Source organism: Silene latifolia, unplaced genomic scaffold, assembly GCF_048544455.1.
Source record: "Silene latifolia isolate original U9 population unplaced genomic scaffold, ASM4854445v1 scaffold_159, whole genome shotgun sequence".
Taxonomy (NCBI): Eukaryota; Viridiplantae; Streptophyta; class Magnoliopsida; order Caryophyllales; family Caryophyllaceae; genus Silene; species Silene latifolia.
This window is the reverse complement of record NW_027413143.1, coordinates 75,471-101,656: the sequence shown is the minus strand read 5'-3', so window position 1 is coordinate 101,656 and position 26,186 is coordinate 75,471. Positions and strand designations below refer to the sequence as shown.

At 32.0% G+C, this 26,186-nt stretch overlaps 1 protein-coding gene across 2 annotated transcripts; it reads right to left on the bottom strand.

The window, feature by feature from the left end:
• Positions 1-4,378: 4,378 nt before the first annotated feature.
• Positions 4,379-25,167, bottom strand: LOC141637956 (ABC transporter G family member 28). 2 transcript variants are annotated; one of them, XM_074447382.1, is made up of 14 exons: positions 24,829-25,126; positions 24,661-24,737; positions 20,769-21,044; positions 20,131-20,194; positions 19,894-20,040; positions 19,680-19,714; positions 18,521-18,594; positions 16,362-17,281; positions 9,824-10,120; positions 7,846-8,325; positions 7,290-7,438; positions 5,755-6,044; positions 5,441-5,574; positions 4,379-4,583 (listed from the first exon to the last, which is right to left on the bottom strand). In XM_074447382.1, exons 1-14 carry the CDS (start codon positions 25,038-25,040, stop codon positions 4,427-4,429), a joined length of 3,312 nt encoding a protein of 1,103 aa, XP_074303483.1. In that variant the 5' UTR covers positions 25,041-25,126; the 3' UTR covers positions 4,379-4,426. The 2 variants fall into 2 exon arrangements, with proteins under 2 accessions (XP_074303483.1, XP_074303484.1); XM_074447383.1 differs by lacking the exon at positions 7,846-8,325 and having other exon boundaries at positions 24,829-25,167.
• Between the last annotated feature and the right edge of the window lie 1,019 nt (positions 25,168-26,186).

Below are 26,186 nucleotides of genomic sequence, written 5' to 3'. Positions count from 1 at the left end.
GTAAACATATTTTCCTAAAAGACTACATCGTAATTAACATTACCAACACGTAATCAACATAATAACAAGAACATTAAACAGATTGTAAAAAACGATACAATTAGTGATTGTAGATTATACTATATGTAGGTAAATAAAAAAAACGTACCGAAAATAATCGAATATGATTAATAAGTTGAGTAGGATACCTTTTTGAAATAGCAGAAGATAATTAAAATGAAGACACGTTGATGGCCTTGAATGGCCTTGAATCCAATCAATCAAAATGGCGGCAAAGATTATAGTGGAAGCCTCAAAGTTTTTTTTTATTCTTTTTACCCTAGGAAACCGGTTGGTTTACAAAAAAGTTGGGTTTTTTTATGGTTTTTTTTTTGTTAATTATGTGGTTTGATTTGGTTAACCATTTAGTAAGGTTATTTTGGAAAATATAATGTCATATTGGTTATTTTGGTAAATAATTTGGAGTAAATGGCTAGTTAGGCAAAAGACCCCTTAGTTTGCACCACCATCATAAAGACATGTATTGGGCACAAGAAGAATCATGCTTTGGTAGAAGCTTTCCTTCTTATTAAATCATGCACCACAACCCCATTGAACCAGGTGTGTTTTGTAACACCCTCATACCCCAAGTGCCTTACCAGGACCACTTAAAGCATAAGAATGCTACCATCTCGGTTACCCAAGATAATGTATATCAAATAGACCATAAAGAAATGTACTTTAATAATTAAGTTTAAAGTGATACAAAACCAAAAACCAAAACTGATAAAGTACAATACAAATGTTCTCAAAACTGTCAAACCAATTAATCAAAAATAAAAGAATGTTCGATACAGCGGAAGACTTCTAAAACGGCTCGTGATGACTCAACCTAGTTATCCCATGCGCATCAACTCATACCTGCTCAATAACTGCTCACCATCCCCGAATGGATCACCACAGTTTTTCAAAAAATTTAAACCATCCCTTTAATGGATCATAAATTTAAACGGGTCGATCGATTACACAAAACAAACAGTTGCAATAAAACAACATTACAATCCAATCCAATCAACCACACTTCGTCACATCACCACACACCTGACTACACACTAAAGTGTGTAGTCCAGCCAGAATACTCATCGCAACAAGTATTCCACACCGCCAGTGGGGGACCGCAACCGTTCCCACCTAAGCCCCGCTCATCTCATCCGAGCGATAAACCCAAGTTCCTAAATGTGTGCATCCCTTCTATGGCGGGTTCCACAGAAGGCGAATCAAGGGCGTGAAGCCACTCCCGCAAGTGACTCCACTCAGCCGAGAATGCACCTCGCAAACCACAGACGGTATACAATAATCACATTATACTACCAACCATCACCAATTCCAAAACCACTTCCAATATGATATACAACAACACAATCAACAACAACAACAAAACCATGTAATTAATACTGAGTAGGGAAATCCTACCTGGAATAGAAATCACATGAGACCGTCAAGCAGCTAATCAAAACTTCTCCTCTACGAATCCTCCTCCTATAACATGCATTCATACCATTACTACCAACACCACACAAAATCCCCAACATTACCCAATTAGGGTTTTAATCAAACTCAACAAAACGCTATAAAAATTATACAAGGAATTTACGCTTGACGCGACGATCACAACGATATGACGAATAAGACAAACCGACGATCCTAGCCTTCGGATTTGCTAACAACGCGAGAGATGCGATCAACGTAACTCTTGTTCTTCTCTTGAAAGGTTTTTAGAATGATAAAAGTGTTTAAGAAATAAATACGGAAGCCTTCTATATTAATCTCGCGTTATTAACAAAACCCGGCTAAACAATCCCGTAAGACACACTTACTCGATCGAGTAAGTGACTTACTCGATCGAGTGCCTCTTACTCGATCGAGTGTCATACTTACTCGATCGAGTACCCATCAGGTCAGCTATTGTTTTGCGTAAAAAGCTACTTACTCGACAGAGCAAGTCCCACTCGATAGAGTACCCACAGACATAGAAAACCGTAGTATTACATGTTTAATTCAATCATGCAAACCAATTATTAGCTTGTGCGACAGAGTTAGTGTAACAACCCGGCCTAACATGGACCGTGAGCGCTTATTTGTGCTAACTTGTCAGGCTGTGTACTTGCCCACAAATCAACACGAGTCCTTTCCAACGCATGTGGCATCACTCGTGTGCATTCTGGAAACCTTTCCAAGAGGCCGATCACCAATCCTAATACTACTCCCCATCAAGCACGCTTAACTCTAAAGTTCTTATCATGGGTTTCCAGAAAAAAAAAAGGTGCACTTTGTTGATATAAGTAGTAGTTTCAAATTTCAATCTCTTTTAAGCACTAGTCATTTAAGCTTATCAATGCACCTTTTCAATCAACGTGGGGTGCTACAGTGGTAAGCCTTTATTAGTCTTAATATGCTCGACAATAATCGTAACTCGTTAGACTTATTAATTTAACCCTGGCCAGTAATTTATCAGTTAGATTGAAAACATTAATTTAACGATAGTCGATTTAGATATTGAATGAGTTAATAGTAACTCCCAATTAATATTTATCGCTCCCTTTCAACCCTAGATAAGGGATTAGCTAGCTACTCATACTCATTGAAAGGACAATAAACAAGATTGAAGATAACATAGTTAAAGACGAATATTAAAGAAACAAAAAGAAAATCGATTTCGAATAACCGAAAGATTAAAGGCGGAATCCGATCATCAAGAGTATCAAACTTGAAGTGCTAAAAGTGCTTAAGGCTCAAATTAAAGCGCAATGAAAACGTAATGTAAAGCGTAATAAAAAAGTGCGGTTAACCTAATGAGTTTTAAAGTACATATATGACGTAATTAATAAAACTACAAAACCTAGTTGAAGATAACTAAGGCTACCAATCGGAAATCAGCTCAGTTAACCGAGTAGACCCATGCTCGACCGAGTAAGCATATGTCGGTCAAGTAGAGCTTCAAGCAACGACTTCTTCTTCTTCTTCTTCTAGCTTGTACTTCTTACATTTGCTCCTTACATCCCTCGAGATTATACACAACCTCCAATTATGCTCCGGAGATAGCTTAGGTCGCTAAATCCTACAAAATGGGAAACAAGATGGAAATAACGACATTTTGATGAAACATATTGCATTCAACTAAAACAAGCATAAATGAAATCCAAAAAGCAATATTTCAGGGGCATAAATCGAATATAAAGTACACTTATCAAGAATAAACTTGGAATTTGAGGGTGTGAGAGGCAGAACGTTAGATTGTCTAATATAAAAATTGAGTAGTTTCTCGAGGAGTATTATTGATAACATTTTGCAATTGTACCCAAAGGTTTTTTTTTTTTTTGCAACTACAAGAAGATATTTTACAATATACTTACTTCGTTCACTTGGATTTTATACGTTTCATTAAAATACACCTCACGTATAAGTAAACAAACTTAGATGGAATTTAAATGAAAAAAGGAAGTAGCAATTTTAGCTAAACTATGAGCTATCTTGTTGAGACTCCTAGGATTGAAGTTAAGAGATGAGCAATTGTACCCGAGGTTTAGATGATTATTTTCTTAAATTATTGTGAATTCAAATTGGAATAATAATTAGTCTGTTTGCATTGTATGTACTACACTATTTTTATAGTATGATACTATATTATCATGGTATAGTAATTAGCTAGTGGGCTTACCTCCATCTTAGAGGATTTAGCCCTTGGTATAACCCTAAATATTGTCTCTTTTTTTTATCAATTGTGCTTTATTTAATTTTACGGTTCACTTGTCGATTGGTTACTTCTTGTGAGTATGAGATTGATGGTAATTTTTTAACAAAAGGATACAAGGCATTTAAAAGTTTTATAAGAGGTGTAAATACAAGTAATTAAAATTTACATCTAAATAAGATTTTGTTAGAGCTCTTCTAGAATTAAACGAACAAACTCCCATTAGATTCTAGAGATCTTGATAAGTGCCTATAAATATTCGTATAAATGTACGTTTAATTTTGGTATATAGAAAAAATAAATATGCAATTTCACCATATCTACTCATACTTTCACAATTCTACTCTAATCTACTACTTGAGCATGTTCCTCCATAGTCCACACTCTTCTTCCTGCACCATACGCCTCTCTATTCTTCCATACTTGCACTGCCTCAACCTCTCAAATTTCCAACTTGGTAGTCTTTCATATGTTCCAACGCATCCCAATGCTTGATATGTTAACATTAATCGAAGCTAAAGTCAAAAAATATTTAAGCTTCAACTTTTTAAGCTTAAGCCAAGTAATAAGATTAAGTTCATGTTTGACTTAACTCTTTATCACTCATAAGCAATAGTGATTTTTACCTTTCGTGGAGACCAAAAGATATCACCAATTCTTATATGACGATGTAATAAAAAGAAAATAATGCTTACATTATTTCCTTTGAAATATTACCATAAAGTTGAATGCTATAATACGACTTATTACACCAAAAGCAACTAAAACACATAGGCAGAGAGCCCAATCATCGACTTCATAACCTTTCTCATAAAGCGCACCACATCGTGTTACCAACCAAACTCCCGAGTACCTGAAAGTAGGTAAAATAGAAAATTCATGAATTTTGAACATAACATGATTTAAAGATTCTATAAGTATCATAGGTACTTATAGAATCTAAAACTCATAACATGTAACTAACTGGATATGGTTCTTAAATGTACTAAAGTTAAATACCATTGGAAATGTGATCATACATAGAAAATACGTCAAGATATGAGATACCTTCTACAAGAATAATATTGGCATGAGGCCTCATCTAAATAAAGGAAACAAAATTTAAGGGTATATTAGATAAAATTGTGGACCTACACATGGTTAGGACCCTTAAGAACGTCATTAAATTGTTAATCCCTGCAAAGGTCGTTATTGCAATACTAGTTAAAAATTATCTATCATTTTGAGAAATCTCATTTATGTTGTTCATAATTTACAGTTATTTAGACTTTAACTTGAAAAGGATAACCGTAATCAAAAATTAGGTGACTTTAATGACATTATATCTAATAGCAGATGACAACAACAACAACAACAACAACAACAACAACAACAACAACAACAACAACAACAACAACAACAACAACAACAACAACAACAACAACAACAACAACAACAACAACAACAACAACAACAACAACAACAAAAATTGATGTGTATCTCATACATTCCCAAGAAGGAAGAAGTTATATTAGTATAATGCGAGGCAATTAACAAAAAAAAGTGGTGGTAGGTAAAAATTAATCACATATCTAAAGCAGCAAGCGAGGTTCACTTGAAGGAAAGAGATATGATGCCTCGTTAGTAAGTTGTCTACGTAAACGCTATTACAAAAATATTAATTAGACCAATAAAAATTTCATACAAAATATTAATGAAAACATTTCAAACCTTTGTGCATTTGCTAGTACAAATGCTTCCATAGCCCACTTTGGGTAACATAAATCTTCTAAGCTCTTGATGAATCCGCTTCTTTTATCTTGGTTTGCAATAAGGGTCAAGACGACCGGAAGCAGCACCGACCACTATATAACAAAACATATTTATGACAAATAACATTTATATTTTTTCTTTTTATTGGGCAGAATTGTCAGTAATATTGTAACAAACCCACAACAACTAAACATGTAATAATTTATAGATAATGATATTGTCAAGAAAGTGCAAAAACAATTATAACAAAGTAAAAGGTAGTGAAAACACACCAACTGAGCGGGACCAGGTTCGAGGAAAATCGCAAGTACATAGGCTATTCCAATCACACAATAAACAAGACAAAGTAAGACTGCATAATTCTCGAGGATGGAGGATCGAGGGTTATTGAAGAAGTAGAACATTGATAAATAAACCAAGGGCTTCACTATCGTGTTAAAGTGGTCGACTGTGTCCTTTGCAAGAAAGTAAGCTAGGCTGCTCATGCCAGAAGAGCTTTCCCTCCAATAATGCAGCTTATCTAGCGAAAATGACCTTAGTGCAGCAATCATACACAATAACGCTGCACAAAAATACGTTGAAACGGAGATTTATTATGACTCAATTAATGTGATAATAAACATCGTTAACAGAGAAAAATTTCTATAAAAAAACACAACTCCTCCTATTCATATCCGAACAAACCATTTACTTTTTTTATACTATTCATGGATGAAGAAAATTTTCAAAATTCCTTGCACTATATAAGAGAAAATATAATCATGCTGGATCTTATTTGATTCACCTTTATGTTTAGAATAAGAATATCAAATATATTTTCTTATTATGTAAAATAAAAGATATTTACGTTGTAATTTGTGTATTGGCAAATGGCAAGTATATAAAGGGCAAATGATATTTTTGGATTTGAATAGAGAAAGTATAACTCTTCCCGCTATAGTTGAATACAGTTATTGGTCTCTCATGAACTTTAACTTGGAAAAAAAAATAAGGAAATAATGAGCTAGGAAAAAATACCACTTAGCCATAGATCACGACAACCACTCCAAAAGAAGCCAAAAATAGATCAAAAAATATATTGTTTTTCAACAATACAAATAATGAGAGCTAATCTAGAATCTACATGAACTAAAACCTCATTATAACAATTTTTTAAGTAATTTTAGTGCGAGTTTACAAGTAAATATTGAAGCTTTTATTTTTGGGGTCATAAACATATGTAAATCACTGGCAAATCTTATAATTGACCTAGCGATAGTTGTGGTAACTTGGTTTTCCAAAGGTCATAAACAAAAATGATAAGTTCTCAGCACACAAATTTTTATGTAGGTTTATGGTTCGAGGGTGAAATTTTGTATTAAACTTTTTTTTTTTTTTACAAATCAATGTAGTTAGGAAACTCTTTTCCAATTTGGATTAATTAATCATGAAAAATTCTATAATTTGCTCGATTTCGATTTTAAGAAAAAAACAACTAAAATCTTAAAATCAGTTGCAACGTTCGAAAACTAAATATTATATCGACAAGGAACCTTTAGGTCTTGACTATTCTAGACAATGCATGTTGTTATGAATATAAGTGTTGATAATAGATGTAGTATACTGATCAGTATGATGCTACTAAAAAACCAAGATTCAAATATTTTAGTATAATTCTTCAATCTATGACACACAGTATACCCCAATAAAAACCACAAAATTAATGTTTTATTTGAAACATTTATTAAATTCTAAATAAATCCAGAAGAATCATAATTCCATGGAAAACATCCTTTAATTAAGAAGAGCGCAAAATTTATAGACTTACAAACTGCAATAACTGTGTACGTATAGCCAAGAGCTCCAAATGTCTCATCGCTGACTTTGGCGAGAGTTCCTAGGCAGGCTCCTGCTAAAAGTAAAATGAGGTAGTCTACAGCTTGAATTCTAGCTTCTCTTAATCTCTGCTTACCAACCCTAAAAACACAAGAAAAAAACAATTATGAAAGGTAATCACTACCTAACTTTCAAGGTTTAGTTTACCAAACATATGTAATTTTCTCTTTGAAAATAAAAACAATGTTATTGAAACTCAATAATCTACTTTTCCTCAATTAAACTACATAGGTATACACTCACCTATGGTATATCATGCTTCTCAAATGTTATAGCAATATTGTTTGGGTCTCACTTATGTAAATGTTTAAGAGTATCATCTTCTCCGATCTCACCACCCCCAAAGACAAAAGGAAGGGAAAAAAACGATACTTAAAATTATTATAAACTACTTGTATAAGACATGTCAAACGTTTAAGATATTATAAATTCTTATGGTTGTCGAATAATCATATCGAGCCACTTGTGAAGAGTATGAATGTGAATACCTTCCAAGGAAAAATCTGTACTGCTGAAAAATGCCAGGAGTGACTCTATTTGATAAGTCATTTGATTTTAAGATGTTATGTCTTATATGGTCTTTCTTTATCTGGACATTACATTTCATATCAAGCCATAGATCTCCTGCAAAAGAATGGCGTCCTGCATTGGCGGTCGTAGAGTTTTCTCCATTATCCTCTGCTTTTGAAGATCCAGGCAATCCAAGCTCACTTTGCAAATCAAGTGGCACTGGATATCCATTATGAATCATCCATCTTATAGGAAGTTCATTGCACTTTACATCCGATTTTGGCTTCACTACACCCTCTAAGATGTCAATAAAGTGGTCAGGGGGATTTATTCTCTCTGGGACAGTGATTCCAAGTCCAGCAAAATATTCCTCCACCTTTTTTGCTGGTCCAAGATATGTAATAAGACCGCCTTTAGCCAGAAGTATTAAATCGTCAAACATTTTGAACAATGTATAGCTGTAAGAATTCAGAAATCATGTTCAAATAAATTAAGGCGTCATTATTGAATTATGCACAATTGTACTCAACTATCATTAAACATAAATTTGAATGGAATTACTTTTTCACATACGTATTTTACTCTTTCACATACATTTTTCCATTAAGTTTTCAAATAATACCTTTTTACTGTTTTACCTAAACTTAATCAAACTAATCTTTCTTCCTAAAACCGAATCTAATTGCTTCAAATATTTAAACAACGGAAACTAATTCTCCAGCTAATGATTAATTAACTTGTTTTTTTTTCAATTATTAATATCGTTTAGGTTTATTTATAATCACGATTTTTTTTGTTTGTTAAAAATTGAAATTTGGTTTTATGGAATTATGGTTGATGTAAAGCGTTGTGGTAAACCCGGTGCAAAGTGGATTCAGGCTAACACTGGTGAGGGTGGTGCGATATGGCGAGGGTGGTGCGCGAGATGGTGAGGGTGCTGCAAACACTTGAAACTTTTGAGGATGGTGAGCAGTTGGTGGTTATTGGTTAGTTCATGGTGGTGTTGTTGGTGGTGGGCTGGTGGCTTTGATATGCGTATGTGAGGGTTTGAGTGGAAGGGTTGTGTAGTTGGTGGTGGTGATATGGTACGGTGGGGCTGGGTTGATCGGCCAACAATTTGGTGAGGGTGGGCGGCTGGTGGTAAGCAGCTGGGAAGGTGGTGGTGGTGGTGGTGGGCTGGTGGCTGAAGTGGTTTTTTTTGTTTTACGAGTATATTTGATGGTGGAGGGAGGTGGAGGAAATGGTGGGAAAAATCACCCATAATCAATTGGATGAGAGAGTTTAAAAAAATGGCAAGGATAAAATTGTAAAAATCGTATGTAAAAGAGTAAAATCCTTATGTAAAAAAGCACGACCCAATTTAAATGGATGGTAATCTACCAAAATAAAAAGTTGTCTCCATAAATTATCCGATAATATGCATGCAATATAGGTAGCACAATCACTCTTAACAAGCATACCCGTGTTAGACACTGTATCGGACACTGATACTCATAGGACACGCACCAAAACATGTCATACACTTAAAGTCGTGTCTAACTTTCAACATTTATTTCACATATATGACACGTGTCCATGGTATTTGGACACGTATTGGACATGTATCCATGGTATTTAGATACATCTTAGCACAAATTGACCATTTCATTCCTAAATCATGCATATAACAATAGCACCTAAATTTAAGAGATATGAGGTTAATTTTTCCCACATCGAAAAATAAGGAGCTTATGATATGTTTATATGGGATTCCATCCACCACATAGTAACAAAGCCTTGTACTTTTGGGCTTAAGTGAAAACAAAGTAACAGCCTAAAGGTGCATATCTAATCTTATATTCTTATTGAATCGTGTTATGACGATGACAGGCCGGGTTGTTATATAACCGGTAAAACATCAATGACATCAAAGTAAAATATCTACGAAACATAATTCTTTTATAAATGAGAAACTACCTCGGCTGATGAACCACCATACAAATATTTACACCTTCCAATGCTTCGCGGCGAAGTGCTTTGAGTAATAACAAGGATGATGAACTGTCCAATCCAGATGTAGGTTCGTCCAAGATCAACAATGATGGCTCCATGACCATCTCGAGCCCTACATTAACCCTTTTTCTTTGCCCTCCTGAAATTCCACGTTTTTCAAGTGTGCCGACAAGTGAATCCCGTACACCTTGCAGCCCTAGTGATTCAATGACCCTCTCAAGAACTAAGACTTTTTCTGCTTTTGATAAAGCTGCTGATAATCTACATTAGTTACTTTAATCAGATACAAACAATATATGAAGATTTATAGGAGGAAAACTTTCAAATAGAATTGTTCTGAATAAAATTTGTGCACGATTCGATAGAAGGATTAGTGTTTCTTAACTTAAATGAAATATCCGTGTCATAGTTGAGTGTCAGCTATACATGAAATCGTATGAAGAGTCATTAACATAATTTATTGCATAATCTAGCATAAAGCACACTATATAGACACAACACAATTAATTCGAGTTATGCCCTCAAACAAATAATGAGTGATAGTTTCATAATGGAATCTCTTGAACATTCATGCCAGTTGTCAGGCAAAAAGTAAGTTATAAATTACCAAATATATTTGAAGACTTTGCAAAATCTTAAGAGATTCAGACATGTCTACCTTAATAAGAATTTCGACGAATAAACTGAGGATTATAGAGTGTTATGATGTTCTCGCAAAGACTTCTCACTACTTAACCAATTGAACAATTTGGGTGAAAAGCACGATCTTAGTTATTTCCATTTGGGACCTTGTATAATCAAATTATGTCTCCTTAATTGTTGGTTTTTCTATTCAGATTCTCAATATTACTTTTTGTACTTGGGCGGTTTTGTAACAAAATGGAGCTAACAAGGCTAAATTCAATACAATCTCGACCAACAGAGGAAGAGAAAGTAGTTAGGTGGACTCCACATGCAACTAGGGGGCCACGCTCCTAGGTGGACTCACAAAGGCAACCTTGGAACCCCGACTTAAAGCAATCATGGAACGAAGTTCAAGAAAGGCATCTTTGGAGCTTTCCAATCGACACATATCCATCCCTATCTAGGGATGGGAAGAATGTAGTGCTTCAACATGTTGATCTCCTTCCCTATTTGCTCCCTTAGTGGGACAGAAGGAGAGAAGAAGCGGAAAGAAAGAGAAAGAAGAAGAGTTATAACTTCCCCAGGTAGGGATCACCTTTCCCGGTTGGGAAGGTCTCAGCCCGCATTTGATTCTGGTTAGGAAGTCCCTTCCTTGCGCATGGAGCGTTCAGTTTCAGCTTGTTTTCTTTTTATTTGTACCCTTAATCTTGTACTAGTATATAAACCTCATTAGTAGTCTTCAAAGAGAATGAAACCTTAGATCTAACAATCTCATCTAATTTAGTATTAATCTATTGCAATAACTCTAATCATTCATTAATCTTAGTTTAATCTTTTCCTGGCTAAGTACTTAATCTAGTTTGAGTTGTTGAATCCTTGGGTTATGCTGAAGAATTGATGACTCAATCTTCTTATTATTAATCAAAGGATACATCTTTCATTCCTATTTTCATCTTCTTGGTATTTTCTCTAATCTCTTTTATTGTTTATTTTATTTTCATTTATTTTTGTTATTCATTTAATAGTTGATTAGATATGTTATTTGTGACTGAATCTTTGTTGAATCTTTTTATTGTTGTAGTAGATTGTTTAGATATATATGTGTGAGTAGTGTACTCCTAAGGTCTTACGGGGATAGTGAATGATGTTTTAGAGGTTAATTTAGTTGTTTTATGTTGGATAATTATTTGATGTTGTTATTGTATACAAGTTTAATGCATCTCAAGTGTTTGTTTAATTACAATATGATTTTACATTAACTACTCTATTGTAAGAACCACCCTTTATTCAAGAGACTGAGTTGGATTAGAGAATAACATAAACTTGATAGGGAAGACTAGTAAGTAGCGAGAGCTTGCTAATTTGACCTAAGGAGGTCATAAGGCTGAGAGGACGTGACCGAGCCTTTGACCTCGACTCTTGATAGTACCTCTTATCATTTGAATGAACCCGATTAACCCTAATTCTTCCTCTAATTGAATTCACGTATTTACATGTGTTATTCCAATTGATTTGATTTAGTTATCTTTTAATTATTGTTCATTAGGTTTATTAGTCCAAATCAAAATCCAAACAATTGTGACTTAGTGTTGGCTATTGTAATTCTCAAATACCTACTTGTTCTCCCGTCCTTGAGGATCGACATCTTACTATCGCTAGCTACTAGTTTGGTTGTTAGGTTTATAAATATTTGTTTGATTGGGAATAACGATTTTATCCACATCACATAGACAATTGGATGAGGAAAAAAAATATTCATTACTAGCCAATTTCAGTAATTGATTATGCATCCAGGTCGTGTAATTGTCAGCAAGTCCAAGCAATATATCCTATTTGCGAAAAATTGATAGGCTAGAGGAACTTTTTACACAAATTAACAAAACAATATAAAAACCTCACAGAAGCTTAAAAACACTATTGGTGACCTTGCAAACGCAGCTATCAACTCATGGAATTTCACAAGCCTGAAAACATTCGTGTATATGTGTTACCTCTTGCAATTACACTTGCATGAAATGACAAAGTATTTCAATTTCTTTGTAAAATGGGTGATTTGGGTATTAACAAAAGTAATTGCATGTCGCGGTTGCTCATAATGAACAAGCAAGATAAATAAATTGACTCAAGTTTAAGAGGGAGTATATCAAATGATGAACCCCATAATACATTCAAGAATTCCACTTTAACAACTCACAGGAAATATTTCAAGATCCCAACCCCACAACAATTACCTATCTTTACATGTACTTGACAACAAAAAGCAAATACTAAATTAATTTGTACACTTTTTAGACACATTCTCATTCTCATGCAAATATTTATTAATTTGTATTAAAGGAGTACACAAAACCACCAATGTAACAACAGATCAAAACCATCCTCACTATGTTCTGGTACATAACATTATGTGCAGGCTTATAACTACATAAAGCATTCGTTACTATCATATATCCTCTTAGTCTCTAAAATGTACCAATAATGACAAATAGTTGATGAACAATATCATTTAATCTAATCCTCGTTATTACTTAAGTGTGTTGTAAGATATTGGAAAGATAATAACTTGCCTAAGACATCGCATCAATAATATAAGAACATGATACAATCAAGCACTTTAACTTCCCTGGAAAGACAAATGAAATTATCTAATCTTTTTTAAGAAAAAAATATTTTGATAAGTTTTAAAATTTTCGATTATCATAAATTATAGACCTTCAATGCATTTTGATTAATTTTTTTTTTAAATTGATTATCTCTTCCATTTCACCCTTGATAAAACGGTTTCATTCGCAAATTTAAGATCTTGAATTGTGGTTTTTGAGATTTTCGATAAAAAAACCCTAAGCAAAAGTGATGTGGAAACTTTTTTTCAGCTAGTCATGAAGAAGAAGAAATCATTTTAGGAAAAAAATTGGTCGTTCTAAACCGGTCATCCTCGTTATGCGCAATCCAGTTTTTTTGGGATCCCATCTAAAAAGGGTCATTTTGGAGCTAAAAATCAAACATGGAGGGTATAATGTACACAAACTTAAAAAGTTGGGTAGGCCTACTACTCCTATGCAAAAAAAAGTTCGAGGGGATTAGAATTTTCCGTTATTAACTTGCCTAAGACATCGCATCAATAATATAAGAACATGATACAATCAATGACTTTTTCCCTTGTTTAAGAAAGACAAATGAAAACCTTATAAATAGATTTCATAAAAAAATTATTATTGAAAAGTCTAAAAATCCTCTCTAATTATCCGCTTTAATTAATCTTTTGATCAAACTTTAATTATTCCTTTTTATGCCTTAATGTTTCACCCTAGTTTAGCATAGATGTACCTTGAATTAGTTTTTGGTGCTTCAAAATTTTGGGTTGATTAGCAGATAAGATATTCATCTCTATGTATTGGGATGTGGAAACTTAGCTATGTTATGAAGAAGAAGGTGAAAAAGTTGAAAGAGGGTTTTAAATGCAAGATTGGTGTTGGGACTAATCCAGAGTGAAAACCCGATCTACTCTTTTGACCTAAAACTTCCGTATCGAATGGAAAGTTCGAGACTTACCTAGATTACCTCAATATTCTAGACTTTAAAAAATATGGCCTAAGATTCAACCCCTCCTACATTGGTCAACGCATAACACCCAAGATTCCTTTAATTTGGTAAATTGAGTTTTCTCCCTTTTTAAAATTAAGACCCTGAATGGAACCTTATAAATAGATGTTCATAAAATTTTTTGGAATGGAAACCCTAGAACTAAAAATCCTCTCTAATTCCAACTTTAATTAATCTTAATCAAACTTTAATTATTCCTTGTTATGCCTTAATGTTTCATTCCAGTTTAGCATAGATGTAGCTTCAACTAGTCTTTGGTGTTTTAACTTCATAATTTTGGGTTGTATTAGAGATCAAGATATTCATCTCTATTTGGTATTATTACTCTATGTTATCCCTTAGCTCTTATCTTTAGTTTAAAAACTCATTTAGTTTTGATAATTCAAGATTGGTGTAATAACCAATCAAATATTATTACTTGACTAAGCTTAGACTCGACCTTGGCAAAACTAGACCGTAAAAGGATAGAAAGTTCGAGACTTACCTAGATTACCTCAATATTCTAGACTTTAGTTGACCTAAGATTCAACCCCTCCTACATTGGTCAACGCATAACCTTGGGATTCCTTTAATTTGGTAAATGTTTGGAAAGTTGAGCTTTTTGAAAAATTGAATGGATTTCAATTATAGTGTTTCATTGGATGTTTTTGGAGTTATTCTTGTGTTCTTATCATTCCAACCGTTAGAATCTCCAAAAGTTTTCACTCAAGTTTCTAACTCCATTCCATAAATATTGACTCTATATCCATTCCAGTGAACCAAACACATCACCCGCAAGTATGGGGTTTTAAAACAAATTAGAACTCTATATCCATTCTAGGAAGGATTATTTCTTGAAAAAAAGACCCGATCCGAAACCATCAAACCCGAAAATGACATGTATAACTCTAATTGAACCAAAAAGACTTGAAATGATATTTCTCTATTATTCATTGACCCAAAAATCCCAAGAAGAGCGCTCAACCCGTGGGACGTTTCCCTTGACCAAACAAGAACCCCGGCAACAAACGTCAAAAATACAAACTCCGAAATGACCCGTCCCGACCCGAATTAACTTGAAATCAATGGAGCCGAACTTACCCGACCGAATTGGCCCGACCCAAACCCGAACCTCGGCCGCGTCGATGAAGAACGTTTTGCCAAATCTAATTGGTGTTGTTAGTAATAAAGTCATAATGTAGTTTTTTCAATGTAATTGCGCAAGTCTCCAACATGTTTCAAAGAGATTGAGAACAATAATTAACATATCCCACCCCGATTAGGTAAAATGAAAAAAATTCAAACAATATATCATTGAAAAATGTATTATATGAATACAAAATTAGTTCTATTAAACTCATGCCGCGGCGAAATCAATTTTTTTAGGTGAAGTGTATTGAAGAATTATATTTAACCCGTTGTTTGTGTTATTTGGGAGAAGGTATTGAATGAGATTTTAGTTGACAACATTAAAAAACAAAAAATTGGTAGACAAAAGAATCCTTTGACGTTTATCAAATATGGTATCACAATCCATTCCTTTTTTGTTCAATACTTGCCAAACACTCTAAAAAAATAAGGTATCTTTAGTTTAAAAAAAGCTATTTAGTTTAGTAGTTCATAGTTAGTCTAATAACCAATCAAATCTTATTACTTGACTAAGCTTAGATTTAAGCATTTTAAGCATTAATTCACTCCATCCTTGAGTTCGACCCGATTGATACTAATTGGGAATATAAAGTTTTTTTGATTGGGTATGACGACTAAAGCCACTATCAACTATCAATTAAAAAATTAAAGGAGTGACACTTTATTAATGAAAGATAATAAAGGGTGATACTCACAATCTCTTACGCGCTCAATGAGCATTTATATTTATAAGGAGTACGCATAAGATCCAAATATATGTAAGAGTGTAGTACTTAACAAAAAATAATTTACTCAAAATATAAAACTCTTCTACAAAATATCACATTTATTTACCTCTATTTACTAAACAATTAAAATCCATCACACTTGTGCATACTTCAATCTTCACAGTGGCAACTAAAGTAACCTTAATGTAATTAATTAGTGCACTTATAGATGAAGGATACCTAATTAAATTGGCATCATATTATGATTCTTATTCACCACATATTTCTTAACAAAAATGATCCTTGATCAAGCACTTGAAATAATTGTCTCGCTAATAACACAAACTAAACTCATACAGAGTATTTCAAAATCTAAATAGATAAAAAATCATATTGGCAATGAAATCAAATTAAATTGAAGAAAAACGAGTATGACATACCGACATCTTGCGCTGAACCACAAATTCTCCTCAACTGTTAAGTTTCCGTGAACTATATCATCTTGGGGAACAAATCCAATAATCTTTTTGTAAGAGTTGGTTGATTCAGCTTTTCCATTTATAAGAATCATTCCACTCTTTCTACAACCAGTAGCCTTCCCGGCCAAAGCTGACAAAAATGTTGTTTTTCCAGCTCCTGATGGACCCATGACAGCTGACACTCGTCCAGGGGAAATTTTTCCAGTCACACACCGCATCAAATGTTTCTTTTTCCCCTTCAATGTAAGGGTTAAATCTTTAAAAGCAACTTCTAAGGTAGGTCTCTTCCGAATTTCTATATCAGTGGCCATTGATAGTAATCCTGAGAAAGTAAGATTTTTATTTTGCTCTTGTAAAGCCTTTTCTTTCTCAATTTGGCCATATGCATATTTAAAGATCTGACTTTGAGTCTGGAATTTTTTTGCCATCACATTCTTCTTTATATTCTTATCGCCAATATCTAAGTTGAAACCCTTTGGACCATCAGGATTTGCCTCAATATCTTGCATCATCTTTTTAATTTCATTACCCTGCTTTTGCTTCCCTTTTCCAATCTTAATATTACTTTGTGATGCATTTGAAGCATCCGCAGTGGTATGTGAAGCTAGGTCTGGTTCCGAATTAAATTGACCACCACTTTTAGAATGATCTCCCAGCTTTACAGATTTCCTCCTCGAAAATGTCCGAGACAAAGAGGTCTGTAATCCTATAGCATGTTTTTTTGCAGCATCTTTAGCGTATTTCCAACGGTCTTTTGCTTGTGCAGTTTCCCTGGCACTTTTTGCAGCAGCATCTCTGGACTTTGCTAGTCTTCTTTCTCGAGTAGCAAGAACTTGATCGGAGCAATTATATATTATCAGAAGCAAAAAAGTTACCGCAACCTGTGATGCATGGATACAAAATAACTATGCTGCATTGTTTAAATTGTCAATATTACTTTATCTTCATGTATAAATATTATATACAAACTTTATTATAAGAAAAAATATAAGATTTTTTTACAAGGTACCCTTGTATTTTTGAATTCTTTGTGACACTCCTTATTTTTAATAACATCAATAGTACCCCTAAAATTAAAAATAGTTTTTAAAATACTCAAACTATAAAATTTCGAATTTTCATATAGTTAAATTTTGCAAAGAAGTTATATTTACGATTAAGTAAACAATATTTATGGTAATGACGATTCATACTATTCAAAGAAAATCATTAGAAAGGGGAAAATAACCATCTAAAAGAAGCGAATTAAAGTATTCAAGGTATCTTGAAAAAAATCCATAAAACCTAGATGCACTAATGATAAATGATGTTTAGCATGTAGAATTCAAAAAACACATGAGGGCACCACTAGAAAAAACAAACAATATATAAGACATTGGATATAAAGTTTGCCATAGTAGAACTAATAAAAAATAAAAAATAAAAATAATAATAGATAAATAAAGCAACAAAGAGTTTTCATTTTCTCTATTCAACATAAATAACTTAAGTAGTTCATATGTAGTAATTGATACTTAATAAACTGCATATATACTTTTATGGGCTCACCTCCTCTGCCTCATACTACGACCTCTAACCCTACATTTGTGAATCCTCGCATATACCTCTTGCCTATTCATGAATTAATATTATCTACCCCCTCTTCTCGCGTTTTTCGAGTTTTTTAAAATTTTATGATTTAGATCTACAACCAAACAAATTTTATTTCAAAACCTAATTACATAAGTATTTATCAACAAATCTAAGAAAGTTTTTGTTATTTGGGTAATGTTGAGTCTGCGATTCGTTCGGGTGTGTGATATATGGTGATAATGTACTAGTCTATTTCGCTGTTTCTTAATATAAGAATTCATTTTCATTTTTTGTTTTATTATTGTTGGTCATAACAAATGTGCTGAGGATAGTACGAAGAAAACAAATGAAGAATTTAGCATGAAAATGTGATTCTATCAACATATTCTTTAAGCCAACCACATTTGTACTCATTGTAGTAAGTACAGTTAAAAAAGTGGAGAGATAAATTGTAATAATATCATAACCATAACCATTGCCCATTTTATGGTTTTGATTCACGAAAGAGCTTAATTTGGGAAAATAATGTCTTAAATAAGAACACTTACAAAAAGCAAGATTCCATAGGCAGTAATATTTTGGTTTGCACTGCCCATGTTGCATTTAGTCATAGGTAAACACCCTGCATAAAGCATATAAAATGTTTTTTTATTTCAAATATCTACATTATATTACTAACAAGGCTTAAATCGAGTAACAAGTAAAATGAAATTCAAATAAAATTATGATTAGAGGAATTGTCCTAATAACATTACAATTCTCGGTGAACACTTGATTAGTTTTTGCAACAAAATTCTCAAAGTAGACTTTGCATTTCTGTGCATTTTAAAGATTTATGTTAGCCAAGTAATGGCATATAATTTCGTTCCAAATATTATTCATCTTATGTACAAAGTACTTAAAATAAACCTCATTTTACTTGAAAATTGCAAAAAAAAAAAATGTGATGTGCTATTGTGCTTGTTTTTAAAGTCTACCGCTATTATATTTCAAAATTCATTTTCCTAGCGTGCATAGCATAGGAATTACATATGACAAATCTAATAACTGATGTATACACGGTATATATAGAGTTTTTATTCTTTTAGGGTATTATTTATAAATTTTATATCAGCACCTCATTAATATTTCAATCCTAATAAAAGAGAATTGAGTAAAATTATGAAATGTGTTTTTTTATGAAAAATTATTTTTTACCATAAAATTAAGAATTTTATTTTATAAGTTTTTCTCCAATTATATTAGTGATTTTTTTATTTTTATGAAATATGAAAATATATTTTTACCATAATTCTAAGGATTTCATTTTATAAATGTTCTCCAATTATGTTATTGATTTTTTTGTCAAGTAGCTAATAGTAAGTACGTGTCATGCTATTCTTTAAAATTATAATTATTGCATTAATGAAATTAGTTTATAATTTAACACCAATTTTATTTTATTTAATGAAAAAATTATAATTTTAAAATTAATCAAAAGATTAGAGTTTAATTATAAGATTATATTTTAATGAAAATATAATAGTTTAATGGAAAAAAGTTTTACTGGTTTTCTTTTTAGATATATGTATTTTGGAGGTAAAATAAGAGAAGTTCTTATTCTCTTAGTAGTAAGAGGATTCTTATTGTTAATTGGTGGATTGTAGCTACGAGAATGTACTACATATACATTGACTTCTTCAAACCCCGAATTATGGAAAAACTTACCTGACTGAGTTGTGGAACCAGTCCGGCAATAATGTCTGTCATAAGAACATCAATTAAACAAAATCAACACTGAAAGGTGAGGCAACCAGAATCAAAAGAAATTGAATGACAGTTCAACTGAGCAAGTTCATCTATGACGATTTAGGAATGCAATAAAAAAAAACATAAAACACGTAATAATGTTACAAAGTACAAATAATATAGTAAAAAATACCCACTACTGCATGGTACTTTTTCGATAGTAGTTGAGCAGTATGACCCTGCTTCACAGAATAACTCTCTACTATGGGCAATATCAGCCCAAATATCAGCTGCACCACAAGTGTGGTTTGGTTGCCCCTGGGGAAGTTGATAACGATAGCTGCATATATTTTATAAGTCTGTCAACATCTTGATCAATCAGTAAAAAGAATGACACTTCCAGAATGAGTTGAGTCAAAAGACAACTTACGGATCACAAACACCGGTAGTTTTGTTGAATGTAGCTATTGGACAGTATGATCCAAGTGGGCAAGCTTTAAGCAGCAAAGCCAATAAAAAGAACTCAATAAACTGTTGTTCTTGAAGTAATAACTTGTAGTTACTGAATATTATCCTATACGCATCTGTCAACCTAATGTTCACACTTAATTTCTAAAACTAAACACTGGCGCTAGAATTATCGAAATTATCCTAAATATTGATTGAACTATGATGTTTTCATTTTAATATCATGCTTCTGTATATAGCGAATACATAATTCATGCATGTAGTATTAATGTCGATTTGTTACAACATCTACGTAACTAATATGAAGTTAAATAAATGTACAAATTAAAATGCTTTGATCAATTTACTCCCTCTAAATGATGATCGAATTGTGGTGGGAGAATGATTTGATGAGTAAAGCAACAAAAAAGAGTAAGTTGTGACATTTCTGAGATCATTAAGTGAGACTAAAGTTCTTCTACGTGATTATCTACGCCTTTTAGCTATTTCTAAAAGATAAGAATATCAAGGTGTGAGATTAGGAGGATTAGAAAAAAAATGCAGAAGAGTCGTGTCATAGATTTTGATGATGTGGACTATATACAAGATTTCAACACTTACGTATCATGCATGTTAGACCATGAGGGCAGAAGAAACCTTCACAACAAGGCTGACAATCATTTGTTCTATCAGGTATATCCTCAGAATCTCTCAAATTAACACTCTGTTCCTTATTAACACTGCAAGCCCATCCTGGCTGACATCCCGAAAGCCACGTAGTTAAGTTACAGTTATGGTTTAACTTCACGTAATTGGTGCCCATGAGTCCATTCTCAACAAAGCTGTTAAAATAAAATTTAATCTCTGCGGCTGTACACAACCGTCTAACCAAGTCCCCTGTTAATACCACAAATTTTGATTGAAATATTTTATCATATAATACAAGTGTATATAAGTAAAAACAAAAAGAGGATTTATGGGTCGAGAAATTCTCTTGAGTCATAGTAGAAAGCTTAATTTTCATGAATTATAGTGCAAATATATGCTTACATCCACATACATGTTTCAATAAACATAGACATTCAAATTAATAATTTCCAAAAAAAAAAAAAAAAAAAAAACAAGACCTTGGTTTATACTTTTGGTAAAGAAAAAATGTATGTGAACATAATCTCTGCTTTAAGGGAGCTTTACATTTAGTGTACCTTAGCTAAAAGAATGCAGAAAAATATATTATGTGTACTGAATGTGTCAAGTTTATAATGTGGGTCGGGAGCAGTCACTCACGGTAGCTCGCAAGGCTGTGTACATGGTGCACAGATCAATACAGATCCTTTCCAACGCATTTTATTCTTACTCATGCGCATTCTGAAAACATTCCCATGAGGTCACCTATCGTAAAACTACTCTCAGCCAAGCATGCTTAACTTCATAGTTCTTTTGCATGGATAACCAGAAAAGAAAGTGCACTTCTTTATATGAGTACGTAGTACTTTCAATTCATTTAAGCACTAGTCAAATTTTAAGCCTATCAGTGAATCTCTTCAAGAGGGTACCCCACCTGAATAACGTCTTCGGTTCAATGGACTATTACATATATGGATTAACTTTTATTGTCAACTACATTCAATATGAATTACGTTTTACGTGGTGCATAGATTAAGAAAGTTGAATATTGAACTATACAAGATGATTTTATTGGCGAATTTGGAGGTTTTTATGAGAGGAAAAAACAAGTAAACTACAAGATGATCCTTCAATTACAATAAGCTCGAAAGACCAATTCGTTAGTTAAGCATCCTCACGGTAAAATTTAGATTATAAGACTATGTCTCTTTGTCTTACCACGTTAGAAAATAACTAAGAATATTTTCAGAAACATCCCCATAACAAAAATGTGGTATGTGTCACAATTGCAGAAACCATTATGAAGCTATGGTATATGGTTGACGGTTGTGAGGTTCTAGATGCCCCCACCTAATAGTCATTGTTGATGTATTGATGATGTAGCTAGATTTCGTATATATTGTTTACTTAATTTCAATTAGTTCTTTCCAAATCCAAAAATTTAAATGTCATTACACTTCTGTTAATGCCACAAGCCCCACAAATAGGATTATACAATCAAAGTATAAGCATCCGAGGTTTATATGTATTCTTTCTGAACTAATTCAAAGTTCATGTTTTTAATGTGTAAATGAATGAGCTCAATACTTTATAATAACTAGTATGGATCTCGCGCATACATGTGCGGTATTCATAGATCTTTTACTTTATAATGTATTATTTAAGATTTAAAATTGACGTATTATTAATTTTTCTTATTTTAATATGAGGATAAAAAATTGAAATGGAAAATTAATTAAAAGAATTAAGTAAATTCATGAAATGTACATTTTCATGAATTTTTTCATCACAAAACTAATGATTACAATTTATAAATTTTCTCAAATAATTTCAAAGATTTTTTTTGTCAATAAATTAATAATATAAGTTCATAATTTTTTTATACGAATTAAATACTCGTACTTGGTAAAAAAAATTATGCGAAACGAATAATATCAAATTTTTCGGTTTTTCATATACGAATTTTAGATTTATACCAGTTTTGTTTTATTTTTGTTTTAAAAGATTATAATTTAATTAAAAAAAATTTAATGATTAAAAATTATATCTTAACTAAAAGATAATAATTTAATAAAAATAGAGTTTTGTTTCCTTATTTAGCCAACTTCCTTTGGAGGAAAAACTTTTGAAAAATTTTATTCTCTAAATGAAGGGGAATGCAAGTTGAAAAAATATTATCCCCTTTTAAAATGTCATAGAATCCCCCTACTACTAAGAGAATAAAAATTCTCTTAGTTTTCCCTCCAAAAAGCATCTAGCTAAATAAGGTAATAAATAAATTTTTCTTTTATTACATTATTATCTTTTTAATGAATAAGTTCTTATAAATAAACTCCAATTTTTTAAATAAATTCATACTTATGATTTTTTCATTAAAATAAAATAAAATAGATATTAAATTATAAAGTATAAGTTGCTAAATTTTTCAGTAATGTAATAATTATTACGGTAGAGAATAACTCGACACATGCTTACTGTTAGCTTCGTGACAAAAAACATTCACTAAAAAAATTCACAACTTAAATAAATTTTTTTATTAGTTTTCTATTTCAATTTTTTTGTTTCATATCAAAATACAATGGAATGAACTGATAAATATTAATGAGGTGTAAATTTTAAAAGTATAAATCCTTTTATATACTACGGAGTAATAGAATACAACTTCTCTAAAATTTTTCTCCAAAGTGCTCAAACTTATATATAGAAACAAATTAGATTTTCATTTATTAAACTAATTTTCATTTAAAATAATCTATACATAAAAACTGTATTTCCTATTATTAACTTCGTGACGAAAAAAGATATTTTAAAAAAAATTGATATAGTTAAAATATTTTCATAAAAAACACAATTTATGGAATTATTCAATTCTTTTAATTAATTTTAATATTAGTTGTTTTTTATAAAAATTCGCGACATATAAATCTAAAATCTATAACTAATACACTTAAAATTTAAAGGCCTATATTTACCGCGCATTTGCGCGGGATCTACACTAGTTATTTATTATATGAAATGAGTATGACCTAGTTAAAGATAGGATATAATGAAGCCCAAAGCCCAATATAGAGCAATTCATTTAGGCGGAAAAACTTGAGAATCTCTTATTCTTTTAGTTTAAAGGGAAGCTCATATTCTTTAACATAAAGTTCAGCTACTTTATCATAAAGCTCAAATTCTACACCGTACAACATATACAACTGGTTGTATAGTCCATGAATTGCACAAGCCCACTACAATACAAGGTAAGTCTAAGGGCATGCTACTATTCAGCGTTTCACAAACATGAGTGACATTTTGTCTCCCCCTTTTTTTTATGCCATCCATTTCCACAAATACACTTTTTTTTCCTCAAGAAAGTAAAAAGGTAGAAATGAAATACTCCTACTAATTAATCAGTTAATAAATCCTACAACCAGTTATACCCAGTTGTATGCTTTAGAACCCGAGCTATATAATAATGTTTTCGAGTTTTGTTTTAAAGAAGTCGAGCTATACCACAAAATTTCTGAATTCACTCAGTTAAACATAAAAAAAATTAACCTTAAGAAAGCTCAATAAAATTACACATAAGCTCAATAAGATATAACTTGGTTGTATGATATTATTGTACCACTAGAGGTATAATGTTATTTGTGCTAATTAAGTAAAAAAAAAATGATAAATATAGACAACATTATTCATATGTAGGTTGTCACGGTCAAGAGCATTTATATATCATAAGATTACGAAAACTAATTCAGCAACAACGCCATATCAAGAAAGGAAAGAAAATATAGAAATATTTTAGATTTACTTACATTGGATAAATAGACCATTTAAAAAAATGGTTCATCAAAGTTAGTAATAGCATATAAAATTGCATTAATAAGGATAGTATGAATACCTTTAGTTCTACGAACGCAATTAGACAAAAACCGTAAATTATTAGAAAAATTGAAGGCTGCATTCCAATCAGCGTTGCTGCAACATCGTAAAATTCACACTTATTAGCGTACCTTAAAAAATATCAAAAATAAAATAAAATCACAATTGATAAAAAAAAAATACTAACGCATCTCTAATACAAAAACGGAATTTCTGGGTGATCTCCGGAGTTAATATAGCACTAGTGTTCGCAATTCGTTCATAAACAATATCCGTTATTAGATCAATTGTAGCAGAATTATCAATGTCTTCATCTCCTTGACAAACTCTACTATGCGATAGAAGTACGAGAAATAGTGTTAAGATGAAAAAGTGAAGGTATGAACTCATCGTTGTCATTCTCTTAAATGTAATGAAGTAATAAGAAGCAAGTGAAGGAATTTATTAATCGATATAGTGATGATGGAGTTAGGATTTTGAATTTGGGATTATAAATTGGAGGTTATTAAATTGGAGAATTAGGAGTAAAAAAGTAGAGCTAAGTTTAGAAATTTAGATGTTGTAAGTAAAGAGGATAAAACTGAAGAATAGGGGGGACATGGTGTAGCGAAGTAATTGGGCATTGTTTTTAGAGAAAGCTAGAGACTAGGGGAAGGAGTGTTGAATGAAGAAAGGGGAAGTGAGTAGCTAACGGCCCAAGCTAACAACCATATTAAAATTTTAATAATCCTTAGCTATTGTAGAAACACACCATAAAGCTAATTTTTAGTTCGAGAAATTTATTTTATTGTATTTTATTCATGAGTAAGTCTTCAGAGAGACGATGATTTGAGAATAAGTTTATTGCCAGATCATTTTACAGTTTAAAGTTAATAAAAAAACATAAAAAGAGCACTACAAGTAGTAAAATAGGTATAAATCAAGGTTCCAGATAAAATAGATCAGATACGTTTATTGAAAGCAGATATGAAACGAAAGAATTACTTTAGGACTACTTAATCTTAAGAATTGCTCATATGGTGCTACGAAAAAACAAGCCATAATATGTGAACCAATGATGACAAACTGATTAACTTGAAAAGATGAAAATAATTAAATACCAGAGAAACGTGCATGAAACATAAACAATGACATTGAAGAAAAAGTAATCTGACGATGAATAACGAATTTTACGCACTGGGACATATACAACACTAATCCCTAAGGTACAACATATTTTGGATTATTTCACACAAAAAAAACATATTTTGGATTACGTGACCCGTGGTTTTCATTAATTTTATTGAATGGGTCCAACAAAAACTTACGTGAGATAAAACTTTATATTTTATTGAAAGAAAATTTCTTGTTTGAAAACGAAAATATTTTTTTAAATCTAATTTAAGACCAAAATTTTAGTTGAAAAACAAATATTAAGTATTAGCACAAAATATTTAAAGTATTAGCACAAGGATTTTGAAATGCACATCTCCTCCTTTAAGCGAAGAAACTCGATCTTCTTTGAAACTTTTCAACCGTCTCAAAGGTCAAGATGATGCAGCCTCG